General features: G+C 38.9%; 1 protein-coding gene across 5 annotated transcripts in view; it reads left to right on the top strand.

The window, feature by feature from the left end:
• Positions 1-11666, top strand: part of LOC132550188 (large proline-rich protein BAG6-like) — a 30715-nt gene extending 19049 nt beyond the window's left edge. For all 5 annotated transcript variants that reach the window (XM_060214223.1, XM_060214237.1, XM_060214246.1 and 2 more), the window contains 9 exons: positions 338-937; positions 1598-1934; positions 4585-4808; positions 5468-5570; positions 5941-6071; positions 6610-6858; positions 8324-8500; positions 8732-8839; positions 9299-11666. In XM_060214223.1, coding sequence (XP_060070206.1) covers positions 338-937; positions 1598-1934; positions 4585-4808; positions 5468-5570; positions 5941-6071; positions 6610-6858; positions 8324-8500; positions 8732-8839; positions 9299-9568 — 2199 coding nt within the window. In that variant the 3' untranslated portion in view covers positions 9569-11666. The remainder of the gene's footprint in view (positions 1-337; positions 938-1597; positions 1935-4584; positions 4809-5467; positions 5571-5940; positions 6072-6609; positions 6859-8323; positions 8501-8731; positions 8840-9298) is intronic.
• The last annotated feature ends 6474 nt before the right edge of the window (positions 11667-18140 follow it).

An 18140-nucleotide genomic window follows, 5' to 3' on the forward strand; every position in this document is an offset into this window, starting at 1 on the left:
GTAGAACAGGCTTGATAATATATAGGAAGATGTTGCAAACAGTACTCAGGTGGATGGTGGAGTGTTGTAGCGTTAATGTATTCACCTCTCACCTAAGGGGCCAGAATTTGATTTCCTGATTGGATTTGAAAAAGGAATGGGGGTCACCTGCTCAACCACATTTCCCTGGGTGCTCCATTTTCTTCCTCCTCACACATTTCAGTCAGGGCTAACAAGAGTGATTAGTATTAGCTGATGGTTTGTTTTGCAATTGTTGTAAAAATAAATGAAAATTATGTTTATTGTTTTACACCTATAAATCATATATAAATATGTATGTAAACAAAAACCTTTTTAGAACAACAATACACCTGAGAATCAAGGGGTAAATGCTGGAGGTATAATTGGGGAGTTCCTCAGTAACCTGGCTGGAGAGGTAAACCCCCATCTTCAGGGAATGCCCCACCCAAACAGGACACCCACATCAACATCTGCTTCAGGAGCAGCCACAAGTCAGACATCTACATCTGTTTCGTCATCTTCCAACTCCTCTTCAACATCGTCCACTTCTAGTACGACCAGTACCTCCAATATGGGGACAGGCTCCATGCCCTTCAACCCTTTTGCAGGTTTGTTTGGTGCCATAGGGGGTGCTCCCCCAACTGGGATAAATATACGAATGCCTGCGGGAATGGCTGGAATGCCACGAATGCAGGGAATACCAGGAATGCCAGGAATGCCTGGAATGCCTGGAATGCCTCATGGTATGCCTTTTCTACCAGGCCTGGCATCAATGTTTGGACAGGCAGGCCATCGCCCAGCAGCAGGAACTAACCAAAGCAATAGTAGCTCCACTACTACGTCCACCACCTCAACAGGGACAAGTCAGACATCTCCAACAGCAGGAGCGGAGCCTGCATTTGTACAGCAGCTCAGAAACCTTCTACAGACAGGAATGGTGAGTTAGAATCAAATAAAGTCACAGTTAAACTCAACTCATGCTTTACATATTTCTAGTTCAATGCTTTTTGTTCAAGTTTAGTGTAATTTGAATATTGTGTTGTATATTGAGCAACACTACAGAATTCATGGTAAATGTTGATATGGCTCTGATTCCTAATGTATTTAGCAGGCTCTACTTAGAGAAGCTTTAAATATATATATACATTTCTGCAAAACTATAAGAGGTATCAACATTAATTTCACAGGTAGATAAATCTCAACAAGGAGAAGTGCAGTGCACTAGACCCATCACCCTCTTTTGCTTAATTTGAGAGTTATTGCCCTTTGTTACTTTTCATACATAGATTTTATCTGAAGCATTACACTAAAACTATAGGAGGTATCAACATGAAACTTCATAGGTAGATAGATTTCAACAAGGAGAAGTGCATTGTTCAAGAATCAAAACTCTATTATTGCCCCTTGTTTATTTTCATGCTTAATAAATTTGTCCCTTTCGGGAAGCGTAACCCGTCTCCAACGGCCCTTGTCATAATATCAAATAAACGTACTGACAGTGGGGTTGCCAATTAGTTTTTCATTTTATTATCATGCAAGAATAAAAGAATTTGTACGATACTTAAGCTATATGTGATTTTTAATATTGTTTTCTAAGGGTTCAATGCCCTCACCAGCTGCTGGAACACCCAACACAGGAGCAACACCTACCCCTCCAGCTCCGGCTCCAGCTGCAACTCCAACTGCAACTCCAGCTGCAACTCCAGCTCCGACTCCAGCCCCAAGCACCCAGGGGACGACTCAAGGAACAAGCACAGGAACAGACCCAACTAGCACCACATCACAACCAGTGATGACAGACGAGGCATTCACACAGCTAGTACAAGGCATTGGGTCTATGATCACCCAGACAGCTGTTGGACAGCCTCCTTCACAGACACTTGCTGAATTTCTTGGCTCCTTAGGGGATGGTTATAATATGGCACAAGGAGAAGGTAGGTGTACAGGGCATTGGTGGGGACAGTTAGATCAGATGATGGTCCACATGGGCAAACTATATCACTAATACTTACTATAATACATAAATCTGCAATTCACTCCTAAAGAGGGCCGGTTTCCAAAACGGCCCCTTCTCTGATTCAAATTTCCTGTTGGTGGTGCATTGCCCATGCCGTTGTGGTCACAAATCTATAAAGTATAAAGATTTAGGTCACTTGGTTTGTTTTTTATGGCTCCTCAAAGTTGTACCTTTCAGAAGCTGTCTAAGTGTTGATAAAATGTGCACGTTATGTAAAATATTGATGAAAATCTAATCAAATGATAGTTACCGTAAAGAATACATTCATGGCATGATTGTGACAAAAAATCATGTTTCCATCGCGCCATTTGGCTGTTTTATGGAAGAAACAATCTCAAAAATGCCATTTTCGATGATAATATTTTAGACACAAAAACTGTGTTTTTTAAAGAATACACCCTTTTATGGGCGTTGGATGCAAACCAATTTTTATCCTATTAAATAGTACGTAATATGCTATTGATGAGAGGAAAAATCATCAAAATGTAAGTGGTGGAACATTTTCAAATGTTGGGTTGAATTAGCCTATGGTTGAATTGCCGATTTTCGACTTTCTTTAGATAATTCACAAAAAAACGAGAGTATTTGCTTGGTATGTTGAGAATATGTACACAGATATGAAAGAAAGTGAGAGAAACACTTTTTCATAAAAAAATCCAAGATGGCTACTTCGCAAGTCCCCGTGGTTGAAGACATTGGCTGACAAATAGACAGAACAACAAACAAAAAGTGTTCCTTATGATTTTGGTTGGTTTTTGCATTTACGGGATTGTTCATAGCTACGGGCGATTGTATAATACCTATATTTATAAGTTTGGTTAGTCACATGGTAACGGGGATCTTTCATATCGAGCCCCAAACATACTTTCGACATATGCACTCTGTTGCCACATGGAAAACTATTTCAAGTTTTGTCGGAATTTCTTTACCTATGGTTGTAATGGTCAAGGGTTTTCCAGCGTCCTGTAATACCCAAGGTAGTACAAGATACTGGAGATGTGCGCACACATTTCCATCGTTCTCTCTCCAAGTAATCAAGATCGAGACGGGGAAACAGTACTTCATTTATTTATTTTTTTTTTTTTACATCATAAAACTGTCATGAAAATATCCGCTCTGATATTCAATATAAAAGTTTGTATATAATAAGCTATATAATAGGGTTTCAGACAAGGTTGTTACTCATTTCCCCTTTTCTTTCAATTTACAACCACATTCAGGCGGCGATATGAGAATGTTCCACCACATGGAATTAGCTGATTTTTGGTACACATATGAAACAAGTAAAGCTCTATCCGATTTTTGATGGAAATTTGCATCCAAAACTATATAACGGGAGAAAATTGCAAATTTATGGCATTTTTCTTCATAATTGTGTCTCTGCAAGTGCATTTTCATCTGAGAATATTTTTTTTTTATGTTTTATGAATAAACACGATGTTTTGGAAATATTTATCAAAAGAAATTTATACTATGTTGCGAATTACAATTTCGACATAACCTTCTTTTATTTACGAACTTATTATGTCTTTGATGCTGAAATTGACAACTTTATAAAAATACATTTTCACTGAAATTATGAAATCTGGGTGTCGGAAAGGTGTAAAATTATTTTTCCGGAAAAGAAAAAAACAGTAGTTGAGCTAGATAAGAAATTATACGGGGGCAGGCTCCTATGGAGAATTAACATTACTGGAAACAGGCCCTTTGCTCAAGAGTTGTTAAATTTTCTTCCTGAAATGAGACAAAAAGGCTATATCCCAAATTGATAGAAAATTAAAAAAAAAAATAAGGTATTGCTTTACAAGAATCACTAACTATTTGTATATCCAAGTTACACTGAACAGAACCTATCAACTAGGGAAATTTCAGCAAAATATGTGCTTTGAGAGGTCCAGATCATGTCAAGACCCCATGTGATTTACTGGGTTGATTTCAATAAAAAGTTCATAGCATGACCATCATGTGTAGCTGTGTGTGCATCTCTTATTTTTGCCATTGAATCTGAGGTCTCAAAGAATCAAAACGTGATTGTATATGAAATTTCTTATCTTGATGCAGAACTCAAAGGGTCACTAGGGGACAGTTGTCATGTTACACAAGAGATGAAAAGGTGAAGGATAACAGTGTATCACAATGGCCTTTTCATGGTTTCATCAGTAGGAAATATATTTATCACAACTGCCATATCTCTATCCTTCAATAAACACAAGGAGAAAAGGAGAAACTTAAAATAGGGGAGGTGGCTTACTACTGGTAAATTATAAAGGCACTAGAACTAGAAGATGAGAGCTTATTTACCAGGCATCAGCTTATTGCTGCAGAGATATGGTCTAATGTTTCTCCAGAAGATGATAAATTCATCAGGAAACAATATAGCAGATCAATGTTAAGCCTTTATGAATCTTTACAAGGTCATTAGTGCATAGTTACGATCACAGTAGCTGTATGTTGCCTGTTACGAGTGAATGCTCCTGTTTACAGTGCACTTGATATGTATATTTGTATTAGAAATAGACTTTTTTTTTTTATAGGATTATAACTTATACATCGTGTGACTGTTTCAGGATTCTTCAATGATGTCTACTCATGTCTTTCATCCCATCTCACATTTCCTGACCTCGTGCAAGTTTTCTACGGCAATAGGGCACCTCTACAAAACGTGCGTGTACCGTTACAGGATTTCTTACGACAGCGTGTGTTGGAGGGCAGAGAACCAACAATGGAAAACATAACAGAAGCCTCCAACAGACTTGTGGAGGAGATGTCGGAGGAGATTGAAGCATGTGCAGTATGTGTAGGCTCCTAGGGAGTGGAATATAATATCACTGTGGGGGCAGGGCAGAAAACATACATACAGGAAGAAGTGAGGATGTGAAGAGGAAGAAAACAGTACTGTGTACACAGTGTTCTGGGATGGGGGAGAGGAGAATAGATAACAGTTTTACTGTATGTGTGAACAGTGTGCTGGGATGGGGGAGAGGAGAGATAACAGTTTTACTGTATGTGTGTACAGTGTGCTGGGATGAGGGAGAGGAGAATAGATAACAGTTTTACTGTATGTGTGTACAGTGTGCTGGGATGAGGGAGAGGAGAATAGATAACAGTTTTACTGTATGTGTGTACAGTGTGCGGGGATGAGGGAGAGGAGAATAGGTAACAGTTTAACTGTATGTGTAACTTTGTGGCGAGGTAGGGGACAACCAGATAGACAACTGTATTATATGTCACAATATGTTAAACCTGTCTGTTGAGAGTTGGAGATTATGTCACAAGTAGTTCTGTGCGGAGCCGCAGAAGAATTTGTTGTAGTAAATGGTTATAAGATTTTAGAGTACAGTTTCATTCTATGGTTTGGGAGAAACACTAATCGTATGTAAAACTAAATGTGACCTTGTTACCATTTATGTTGATGACAATTTTATCATTTAGAACATTTGTCATTTTCAGAATGTTGCAGAGGCTAAGCCTGACATAGATATGGTGGAGACTCTGAACAATTTTTTTAGACAACAATTTAGTGCCACAGTCCGCATGATCATGTTAGCAGATGGTTTGTATTTCTACACCTAAGTTTAATAGTTGAGAGAACTTGTGCCAGGTACAGCTACATCATGGTGCAGCTTAATAATGATGCAGGTTAAATCAGTGCAGCTGCATCATTGTACAGCTTCATTATAGCAGAGCTCTATCATGGTACAACTTATAGGTACAGCTCTTGCTTGTCCAAACCAGGAGAGAAAAAAAAGGTATTATTTCTGAAATGGACATAGGTCATCATTTAGACGAAGAGATAGATTATTTTTTAAATTTTAATTAGTTTTTAATTTAAAGTTTGGATTTGATATGCATGGAGTAAGATATGTCAAAGTGAGGCTCCATTTTCAGAATGTTGATGTTGATCAGTATATTCCTTTTTGCAGAATCTAACACAAATTTTGGTAACCAGTTTTATGAGCGAATGCGGATGAGTTTGGCAGAACTGATTGTTCTCACAAGATCCTGTTTAGTGGAAGGCCAGACAGCATTACAGAGAATAATACAGAGCCGACTTGTAAGTCATCTACTATACAGAGTCAATTAGTAAATACTGGACAACCACAGCCTTTCTCTGTGTTGAAGAATGCCATTTCTTGATGCATACAACTTAACCATTCTCTGTTTTACAGTATACCATTACCTGGGGTGTAAAACTTAACCATTCTCTGTTTTACAGTATGTCATTACCAGGGGTGTAAAACTTAACCATTCTCTGTTTTACAGTATGTCATTACTTGGGATGTAAATCTTAACCATTCTCTGTTTTACACTATACCATTACCTGGGGTGTAAAACTTGACCATTCTCTGTTTTACAGTATGTCATTACCTGGGGTGTAAAACTTAACCATTCTCTGTTTTACAGTATGTCATTACTTGGGATGTAAATCTTAACCATTCTCTGTTTTACACTATACCATTACCTGGGGTGTAAAACTTAACCATTCTCTGTTTTACAGTATACCATTACCTGGGGTGTAAAACTTGACCATTCTCTGTTTTACAGTATACCGTTACCTGGGGTGTAAAACTTAACCATTCTCTGTTTTACAGAATGCCATGACTCGAGGTGTGAACCCTATGATCCAGCAGTGGATGTGTAATGTCATCACTCAACAACTGAACCAGTTCCTACCTACAATCACCATTACCGATGCCAACGTTCATTCCTATGTTGTTAAAAAAGGCACTAAAAAACAGACCTCAAACACATCAAAGAAAAATGAAGCCGCAACAGCAGTTGCCATGGAAACAAGTCCACCTATGGTGTCACCAGGTGCTTCTCAAGTAGATTCTCCAGAGGTTAGTAGCTTATCCAGCACAGACACTGTATCATTCTCCCAAGGTTATCAGGTTAGCACCCATGTACCAGTCACACTAGGTGCTGTATCATTCTCCCAAGGTTATCAGGTCAGCACCCATGTACCAGTCACACCAGGTACCGTATCATTCTCCCAAGGTTATCAGGTCAGCACCCATGTACCAGTCACACCAGGTACCGTATCATTCTCCCAAGGTTATCAGGTCAGCACCCATGTACCAATCAGCCCAGGTACTGTATCATTCTCTCAAGGTTATCAGGTCAGCACCCATGTACCAGTCACACTAGGTGCTGTATCATTCTCCCAAGGTTATCAGGTCAGCACCCATGTACCTGTCACACTAGGTACTGTATCATTCTCCCAAGGTTATCAGGTCATCACCCATGTACCAGTCACACTAGGTACTGTATCATTCTCCCAAGGTTATCAGGTCAGCACCCATGTACCAGTCACACTATGTGCTGTATCATTCTCCCAAGGTTATCAGGTCAGCACCCATGTACCAGTCACACTAGGTACTGTATCATTCTCCCAAGGTTATCAGGTCAGCACCCATGTACCAGTCACACTAGGTACTGTATCATTCTCCCAAGGTTATCAGGTCAGCACCCATGTACCAGTCACACTATGTACTGTATCACTCTCCCAAGGTTATTAGGTCAGCACCCATGTACCAGTCACACTATGTACTGTATCATTCTCCCAAGGTTATCAGGTCAGCACCCATGTACCAGTCACACTAGGTACTGTATCATTCTTTCAGTGTTCGTAGGTCACAATGCCTGTACTTTACTTATTCTAGGTTCTTCATACCCTACCATTGATAGACCATTGATTAAAAGTGGAACAATTCAGAATTTGTGAATTCATATAAATAATCGACCTTGGCCAACCTGTTCATCTGTGGAATTTACACAGTCATACATTTCTTGTTGAAAATGATAAAAAAATCATTGCACAGTTTCTATCTGTACACAGTATAAAATCAATTAATTGTTGAAATCTCGATAAGTCTTCCTAAATGAAAATATTTCATATTTCATAATAATACAGTATTTAATTATAACGGCATGTTAGATGTTTGTTACTTAGTTGAAAATGTAGGGTTTTGTGAAGATACCTGTTTGTGTGGATATACTTGTCGGGGAGGGGAGTTATATGTTGATATGTAGAGTTTACTGTGGGTGGGTGAAGTCACCTGTTTGCTTGTGGATTTACCTGTGGGTGGGTGAAGTCACCTGTTTGCTTGTGGGATTACCTGTTGGTCTGTGAAGTCACCTGTTTACTTGTAGATTTAACCGTGGGTGGGTGAAGTCATCTGTTTACTTTATGATTTACCTGTGGGTGGGTGAAGTCACCTGTTTGCTTGTGGGTTTACCTGTTGGTGGTTGGAGTTATATGTAGAATAGTTTAAACTGGATGTTATTTGTTTTGCTGGTTTGTAGCCAATGGAGACCCAAAACATCAACACTGGAGCATCAGTTGCACAGCCGCCACGTCCACAACCTGCTACAGCAGCAGCCACCAAAATTCCTGCTGCAAAGGTGAAAAAAGAGGAGCCCAAGGCAGACTCTCCAGGTGCAGCAGCAAGTGGCGAGTCCTGGGAGGTGGAGGTCAACCCTGTAAGTATATCAATTAATGTTTGATGAGGTAATTATGTTTATCTATCACTCTAAAATACACCAGGAATTCTCCATCAGGCTCTATATAGGGATATTGAAGTGGGGCTTGTCAGTCTATACACTTTTCAAGAGGCAACCATTAAAATTCACATCAAACATTTGTCAGACTGGCTGTGCCTTTTACTGTTGGTAGTATTGCTAATTGTTTGATGTCATGTTTGTTATGCATAGGAATGGGTACCAATCATAAACAGTGACATAGAGAAACAGAAACACCAGCGTCCTCAGCCAGCCTACAGTGATACTTACCTACAGGGCATGCCAGCCAAACGCAGGAAGGTCAGTCTATGTGTGGTCTTATCAATTATTAATTTAATAGATAATCTTTACTTTTCACAAGCCAATGGGTGAGTGACGTATCAAATTATTTAACAAGCTTAATTACTGCCATTTTACATAGACATTAGTGCAAAATTATATTTATCACATATTTTGGAAAAATAAGCAAAAAATCTTAAATAAATTTCTGATAGAAGATTGGTAAAATTTTGACTATGTAGTAACTATAATGTGACACCATGGAGACAAGACTGACTGATGTTCTCACACAAATTCACATGTGTTCAACGATATTGATGAAAGGGACATAAGACACAACAGGCCTGTTATGTGATAAAACTTTACAGTATGGCAGTACTGCACTTTCATTTTACTATCCCTCTTACATATGATCAAAATATTCACATTAAATGATCTGATTCTGCCTTGTTAACCTGGTGATGAAATGGTTATTTTTAGATAATGGGACATGAAAGTCAAGTGAATTTCTCAAATCCAGAAGAGTCGGTCCCTCTGTCTTTACGACGAGCAGTAGCAGCAGCAGGGGTTGAACCAATCAGCAGTCTTGAAAATATGACAAGTGAGGCATCGGACAATAATGAACTACAGCATGCTTTTGATGAGCAAGTGTTGAGCAGTATAAGAGATCGTTTGGACAGTGATAGTGATTATAGGCCTGAACAGTTCCCCAACACTGATCGCTACTATCATAAAAATAACAAAAAGTGAGTTTATATGGCCTACGTCGGTGGATTGTAAATACACGGCTTTATTATCAGTAAGGGTAAGCTTGACCTTGCCATTGGTGAATTTGTATGATTACTGTTCCAATGTGACCTTAATACCACAGAGAATGTGTCTCTGATAGATAACTTATAATACTGTGATATCGCAGAGAATGTTAGGTCAGGTCGGGTCAATGTCATAACCCATCAGTCTAAACACATCCAGTTGGGTCAGTGTTGTCACTTGTCTGTCTAAACACTCTCAGTTGAGTCACAGTCATCACCTATCAATCTAAACACTTTCTGTTGAGTTATAGTCATTACCTGTCAGTCTAAACACTTTCAGCTAGGTCAGTGTTGTAACCTGTCAGTCTAAACACTTTCAGCTGGGTCAGTGATGTAACCTGTCAGTCTAAACACTTTCAGCTGGGTCAGTGATGTAACCTGTCAGTCTAAACACTTTCAGCTGGGTCTGTGATGTAACCTGTCAGTCTAAACACTTTCAGCTGGGTCATTGGTGTAACCTGTCAGTCTAAACACTTTCAGCTGGATCAGTAATGTCACTTATTATTCTGAACACGTCATGTTTGGTCAGTGTTGTCGCCTGTGAGTCTTAACCCCTCAATCTGGTCAGTGTTCTAACCTGTCAGTCTTTACAAAGTCTTGCTTTGACCGTTAATCAAGGATGTTGCTGATCAACCTGAACAGTCATTAAGCCTTAATTAATTAAATGAGTGTTTTTTTATTAAAGTTTTGGGCTGTTATTCATATACTGCCCTGGCTGGCGCACTTAATCACAGACAATTATACCACATATAATTAAAGGACAGAACGATGGTCACATGATATTGGTTTTCAGAAGGATGGTCACATGATATTGGTTGACAGAACGATGGTCACATGATATTGGTTGACAGAACGATGGTCACATGATAATGGTTGACAGAACGATGGTCACATGATAATGGTTGACAGAACGATGGTCACATGATATTGGTTGACAAAACGATGGTCACACGATATTGGTTGACAGAACGATGGTCACACGATATTGGTTGTCAGAACAGTGACCAGACCTTTTTCACCTTTGGTAGCCAAAGATTATAGCCCAATTGTGGTTTTGGTGAATTATCGCCCAATTGTGGTTTTGATGAATTATAGCCCAATTGTGGTTTTGATGAGTTATAGCCCAATTGTGGTTTTGATGAATTATAGCCCAATTGTGGTTTTGATGAATTATAGCCCAATTGTGGTTTTGATGAATTATAGCCCAATTGTGGTTTTGATGAATTATAGCCCAATTGTGGTTTTGATGAGTTATAGCCCAATTGTGGTTTTGATGAATTATAGCCCAATTGTGGTTTTGATGAGTTATAGCCCAATTGTGGTTTTGATGAATTATAGCCCAATTGTGGTTTTGATGAATTATAGCCCAATTGTGGTTTTGATGAATTATAGCCCAATTGTGGTTTTGATGAATTATAGCCCAATTGTGGTTTTGATGAATTATAGCCCAATTGTGGTTTTGATGAATTATAGCCCAATTGTGGTTTTGATGAATTATAGCCCAATTGTGGTTTTGGTGAATTATAACCCAATTGTGGTGAAAGGATGAAATATAGGAAAAGATTGAAAGAGGAAAAAAGAAAACACTGATTTGGGAATTGTGGAAATCTTCACAATAATTGGAAAAAATGTGATGATAAAGGGGATTGAACACATTGGTGTATGTTGATTTTATGTGAATCCCCTTCAGTATATTATGCAAATGTCAAGGTGGCAATAACAACAGTTTCCATGTAGATTTGCCTTCGTTTTTGTTTTGTGATACATCAATATTAGTATTTTATGTGTACAATGTATGTTATATATAGTTTTAAGATATCAAGGTTTTATCTCACAATATCTGCGGAAAACTTATCCTGTTTGTTATTCGTCAGTCAAGTCCGATTCACCCATGTTTTGTCGTTCTTAACATACAGGTTTCCGGACATCAAAACAACACAGTAGTAGTAAAGAAGCCTAGCTCCTTAGTCTTTATTTAAAAAATCCAGGGATTATTCCTGCTGACTGAAATTGAAATTAAAAATTCTTTTAAATTATTTTTGTTACTTTTGTTTATAAATAGAATTATGTGATTACTTCCAAATATTGCTACCTGGAAATGTCTTTTAGATATTACATCATTATAGCAGGTAGAATCCTCTCCTTATCAGCAAGTCAAAAAGTGTTTTGTACAAAATTTTCAGGATGCCAAAGTCTAACTTGCATCTCAGAAGTGTTGGAATGTCAGAATAATGCTTGTGTCACAGAACTGCCAGGATTTTGAAATCCTTTGGACAGGGTATGGAGATTACTTTGCACCAAATATATCTTAATGTTTCTCTTTCATTCCAATTTCTAGGATGTAGAAATTTCCTCTGCAATACAAATGATCTTCGACAATTTTAAGGAAGTTAAAAATTATGTTGCTTCATTGAAAATCTACCCTGCAATGGGGAATTTCCAGGATCTCATTGAAAATTTTCCCAGCATGAAGAATTTAGAGGAACTCATTGAAAATCTACCCTGTATCAAAGAATTTCCATTAACTCAAAATCGCTGTCACATCAGACTTCTCAGGAAGTCAAAAAACCTTACCATACCAAAATCATCAGGAAGTTTTTAAATTGATTGCATCACAAAACTGCACCAGGAAAATTCAAAGCTCTCTTACATTATTGTGAAGAAAGTCAAAGTTTCACTCTCATTTAACACGAAAGTTGAATACTTGTTCAACAAATTAGTTAAGCCATTAAGCTCACTCTCTCTGAATCTCTTAATCACAGAATTTTCTTGAGGTTTAAAGAGTTAACGATTTTTAATGACGTGAAGCTTAAATTTGCATTACAAATTTGACTGAAAATTCAAAAATTGTCTGGTATCACAGAATCTCTCTTATGTCTTATGACAGAATTATCAGGAAAATCAAACCGTCTTATTGTGATGAAAGTGTTTAAAAGTCGGTTGGACTTGCTCTTCAGAATTGTCAATAAGCCGTCTTAATCTCTAAAACATGGAGAATTATTTTTCTCAAACATGAAACACTTTTCAGGTAGTTCATATTTCCTAGGTCACTGAATTTGCAGGAAGATGATATTGTTAACATCACTGAATTTGCTGCAGTGAAAGTTTTTTAAGGGAGAATTTTACATTACACTGATGCTTGCTTTACAGAATTTTAGGGACATCAGAATCTCTCTCTTCTCATAAAATCTATCCTTCAGAAAATTTTCCAAAAGGTGAAAACCAATTAGGTACCACTTTAAAGAATATCAGTTGTGTTGCCGAAGTCTGAAAGTGGTAATGCACTATCGCCAAGTGAAAATCTGTCCTGGTTTCAAATATTGCTTACCATGGTAAATCATATATTCTTTCTTAAATCACAGAATTGAGAGGATGTTTAAACAACTTTTGAAATCACAAAAGTGTTGTGGAAAAGAAGGATGCTTGCTTCACATCGTTTTTATTCAGTGAAATCCCCCAAGTCCACAGAAAGTTTATCATGTAGTGAAAAATTCGCGATCACACTCCATACAAAAAGGGTTTTACAGTTGGAATGACGCGTGCTTTACAGGAAGTCGGAATAACAATCGTATTTACGTCATGATATAGTCAAGAAAGTGCCAATTTTTCTGTGCATATTCAGGGTGTATGAAAATCGGTCATATGTAAGAATTTTTATGGGATTTGTAGGGAAGTGAAAGTCACTATCAAATCGCTATCTATTCACGAAATTCAAAATCTCGCATGGATTATGAAGCTGGTAGGAAAGTGATGATCTTGCAGTATAAAAGTCAAAATCACAAACATTTCACAACATTATCTGGAGAGTCAAAATCACAAACATTTCACAACGTTGTCTGAAGAGTCAAAATCACAAACATTTCACAATGTTTTATGGAGAGTCAAATTCACAAGCAGGTGACACGTATATAAGACGGCGTGTAGTACAAAGCTCTCTTGTTCTGTGTTGTTTTTCGTTGATTGTTCAACAGCTTTTCTAGTTCATTGATATGACGAGTCCAATCCAGGTAATTGCCTTGATAATGTTAAGGGTGACTCTCACCTAACCTAGGACGTAATCTTACCGTCTTAAGCAGCATAAAGAACTAGTCACTGTTTTAGCATAGTAAAGCCCCATTGCTGTCACCCAATATTGTAACTCTTCTCAAAGACTTCTGTATAAAGATATATCTTTTGTAAACTACAACAGCGAAGCATGTCCGACCTTTGTTACTTACTTCCGTGTAATATACATACATTTATTTATCATTTACGGCTGCCATCTTTTATTGTCATGAAGCACTCACGATCAACAGGCGTGTATGTTCGAACTGACTTAATAAATCCCGCACCGGAAACCGGAGGGGACATTATTTTTGTAACCGTCCATTCCCTCCGCCATTTTGTCCACTCCCCATCCTCTACACAACTAATCACGGGACTTATTACTTGAGGTCTTCACCTTGTTGAGGTGGTATATCTCGTATCGAAAGTAGTTCTTACTTCGGATATGGGTTCACATTGTTGAAACGGCGTGTCTCGTATCCAAAGTAGGTCACTTTGACATGCATTTTGACCTAAGACCTTTATCAACGAAAAGGTGTGTCCGGGGCCATATCTTTTACAAAACTAATCACGTGGACTTAATGCTTTGGATATAGGTTCACTTTCGTAAAATGGTGTGTCGCGTATCAAAAGTAGGTCACTCTGACCTACCTTTTGACTTTTGTCCTACATCAAAGAAAAAGTTTCTCTGAACCCTATCGTCTACACTGCTAATTGCGAGAACTTCGTACTGTGGGTATGAGAGAACCTAGATGAGACGTTGACTTAATACTTAGGATGTGGGTTCACCTTGGGGTTCCGGTAAGCGTCTGTAATTCGCCAAATGGTCTTGTTCCTGTAAACTGACAAGATAACTTGAACTGACTTTCATTGATCAATAAATATATATATTCCTAATTCTCATGGGAATGCGTGGTATTATTTGATTGACTAATATTTACACGGCGTGTGTCGTCGATGAAGTAGAAGACGCTTTTCATTCCGGAACAGTTTCTCCTTGTTCCCCGCTTCATTGGATCAGTGTAATCATAATTTGCCCATGTTTTATCGTTTTTGTCATTTTGTTAACACGTCAATAACTTTTTGGTGCATTTTACTTAAGAATAGATTGTTAATCTCGAACACCGAGAGTAAAAAAATCACTTGACAGATATATCGTATTTATAAATTCTGTCTGTTAGTGCCAGTCCCACGATATAGTTCAAAGTGAACTGCTTACCAGGAATACACAGTGTGTTATCAATGTCTGAAATTATACACAATAATGTGTTAAGTTGTAATTCACTGATCAGGACAAGAAACAAAATAACACCGATAGTGCAGTTTAATCAACGTAATGTGTAGTTCGCCCGATTGGCCTGATAATAGAAAGAACATCTGATATTTATATTTCAAATGTCTGTTGAAATGAGTAACCTCTATTTTCGGAATCATGGGCGGCGCTGAAAACGACGCCTGTTGGTGTTAGTCATACCGAATTTTCTTTTTCAACTCGTGCTGCTATGAAATCATCTGTTATCGTAATTAGGTACATCACCGTACTGTGTATATAACTAATGCAGTTGGCACATTCTGAAGTTTATAATCCTACACCACCTCAATCTCAAACAAGCATTTCAATATCTTTTAGACGGAACACTCATTTTGCCAAAGTTATGATCTGATGAACAAGTTGTCGATATAATTTGTATTTACACTGGCAATGCTAGAGTATATATAGATCATACTCTACTGTATTCACACTGACGGTATCAGGGTATGTATTCACACTGACGGTATCGGGGTATGTATTCACACTGACGGTATCAGGGTATGTATTCACACTGACGGTATCGGGGTATGTATTCACACTGACGGTATCGGGGTATGTATTCACACTGACGGTATCGGGGTATGTATTCACACTGACGGTATCAGGTTATTTATTTACACTGACGGTATCAGGGTATGTATTCACACTGACGGTATCAGGGTATGTATTCACACTGACGGTATCGGGGTATGTATTCACACTGACGGTATAGGGTATGTATTCACACTGACAGTATCAGGTGATGTATTCACACTGACGGTATCAGGGTATGTATTCACACTGACGGTATCATGTTACGATTCACACTGACGGTATCAGGGTATGTATTCACACTGACGGTATCAGGGTATGTATTCACACTGACAGTATCAGGTGATGTATTCACACTGACGGTATCAGGGTATGTATTCACACTGACGGTATCATGTTACGATTCACACTGACGGTATCAGGGTATGTATTCACACTGACGGTATCAGGGTATGTATTCACACTGGCGGTATCAGGGTATTTATTCACACTGACGGTATCGGGGTATGTATTCACACTGACGGTATCAGGGTATGTATTCACACTGACGGTATCAGGGTATGTATTCACACTGACGGTATCAGGGTATGTATTCACACTGACGGTATCATGTTACGATTCACACTGACGGTATCAGGGTATATATTCACACTGACGGTATCAGGGTTAGTATTCACACTGACGGTATCAGGGTTAGTATTCACACTGACGGTATCAGGGTATGTATTAACACTGACGGTATCAGGGTTAGTATTAACACTGACGGTATCAGGGTATGTATTAACACTGACGGTATCAGGGTATGTATTAACACTGACGGTATCATGTTACGATTCACACTGACGGTATCAGGGTGTATTCACACTGACGGTATCAGGGTATGTATTCACACTGACAGTATCAGGGTATGTATTCACACTGACAGTATCAGGTTATGTATTCACACTGACGGTATCAGGTTATGTATTCACACTGACGGTATCAGGGTATGTATTCACACTGACGGTATCAGGGTATGTATTCACACTGACGGTATCAGGGTGTGTATTGACGGTATCAGGGTATGTATTCACACTGACGGTATCAGGGTATGTATTCACACTGACGGTATCAGGGTTAGTATTCACACTGACGGTATCAGGGTTAGTATTCACACTGACGGTATCAGGTTATTTATTCACACTGACGGTATCAGGGTATGTATTCACACTGACGGTATCAGGGTATGTATTCACACTGACGGTATCAGGGTGTGTATTCACACAGACGGTATCAGGGTATGTATTCACACTGACGGTATCAGGGTATGTATTCACACTGACGGTATCAGGGTTAGTATTCACACTGACGGTATCAGGGTTAGTATTCACACTGACGGTATCAGGTTATGTATTCACACTGACGGTATCAGGGTATGTATTAACACTGACGGTATCAGGGTCACACTGGTATCAGGGTTAGTATTAACACTGACGGTATCAGGGTCACACTAACGGTATCAGGTTATGTATTCACACTGACGGTATCAGGGTATGTATTCACACTGACGGTATCGGGGTATGTATTCACACTGACGGTATCAGACGGTATCAGGGTATGTATTCACACTGACGGTATCAGGGTATGTATTCACACTGACGGTATCAGGGTTAGTATTCACACTGACGGTATCAGGTTATTTATTCACACTGACGGTATCAGGGTATGTATTCACACTGACGGTATCAGGGTATGTATTCACACTGACGGTATCAGGGTGTGTATTCACACAGACGGTATCAGGGTATGTATTCACACTGACGGTATCAGGGTATGTATTCACACTGACGGTATCAGGGTTAGTATTCACACTGACGGTATCAGGTTATGTATTCACACTGACGGTATCAGGGTATGTATTAACACTGACGGTATCAGGGTCACACTGACGGTATCAGGTTATGTATTCACACTGACGGTATCAGGGTTAGTATTAACACTGACGGTATCAGGGTCACACTAACGGTATCAGGTTATGTATTCACACTGACGGTATCAGGGTATGTATTCACACTGACGGTATCGGGGTATGTATTCACACTGACGGTATCAGGTTATTTATTTACACTGACGGTATCAGGGTATGTATTCACACTGACGGTATCAGGGTATGTATTCACACTGACGGTATCAGGGTATGTATTCACACTGACGGTATCGGGGTATGTATTCACACTGACGGTATCAGGGTATGTATTCACACTGACAGTATCAGGTGATGTATTCACACTGACGGTATCAGGGTATGTATTCACACTGACGGTATCATGTTACGATTCACACTGACGGTATCAGGGTATGTATTCACACTGACGGTATCAGGGTATGTATCACACTGGCGGTATCAGGGTATTTATTCACACTGACGGTATCGGGGTATGTATTCACACTGACGGTATCAGGGTATGTATTCACACTGACGGTATCAGGGTATGTATTCACACTGACGGTATCAGGGTATGTATTCACACTGACGTATCATGTTACGATTCACACTGACGGTATCAGGGTATATATTCACACTGACGGTATCAGGGTTAGTATTCACACTGACGGTATCAGGGTATGTATTCACACTGACGGT

This window comes from Ylistrum balloti, unplaced genomic scaffold, assembly GCF_031769215.1.
Source record: "Ylistrum balloti isolate Yb309-2 unplaced genomic scaffold, AGI_CSIRO_Ybal_v1 Utg369622, whole genome shotgun sequence".
NCBI classification, from domain to species: Eukaryota; Metazoa; Mollusca; class Bivalvia; order Pectinida; family Pectinidae; genus Ylistrum; species Ylistrum balloti.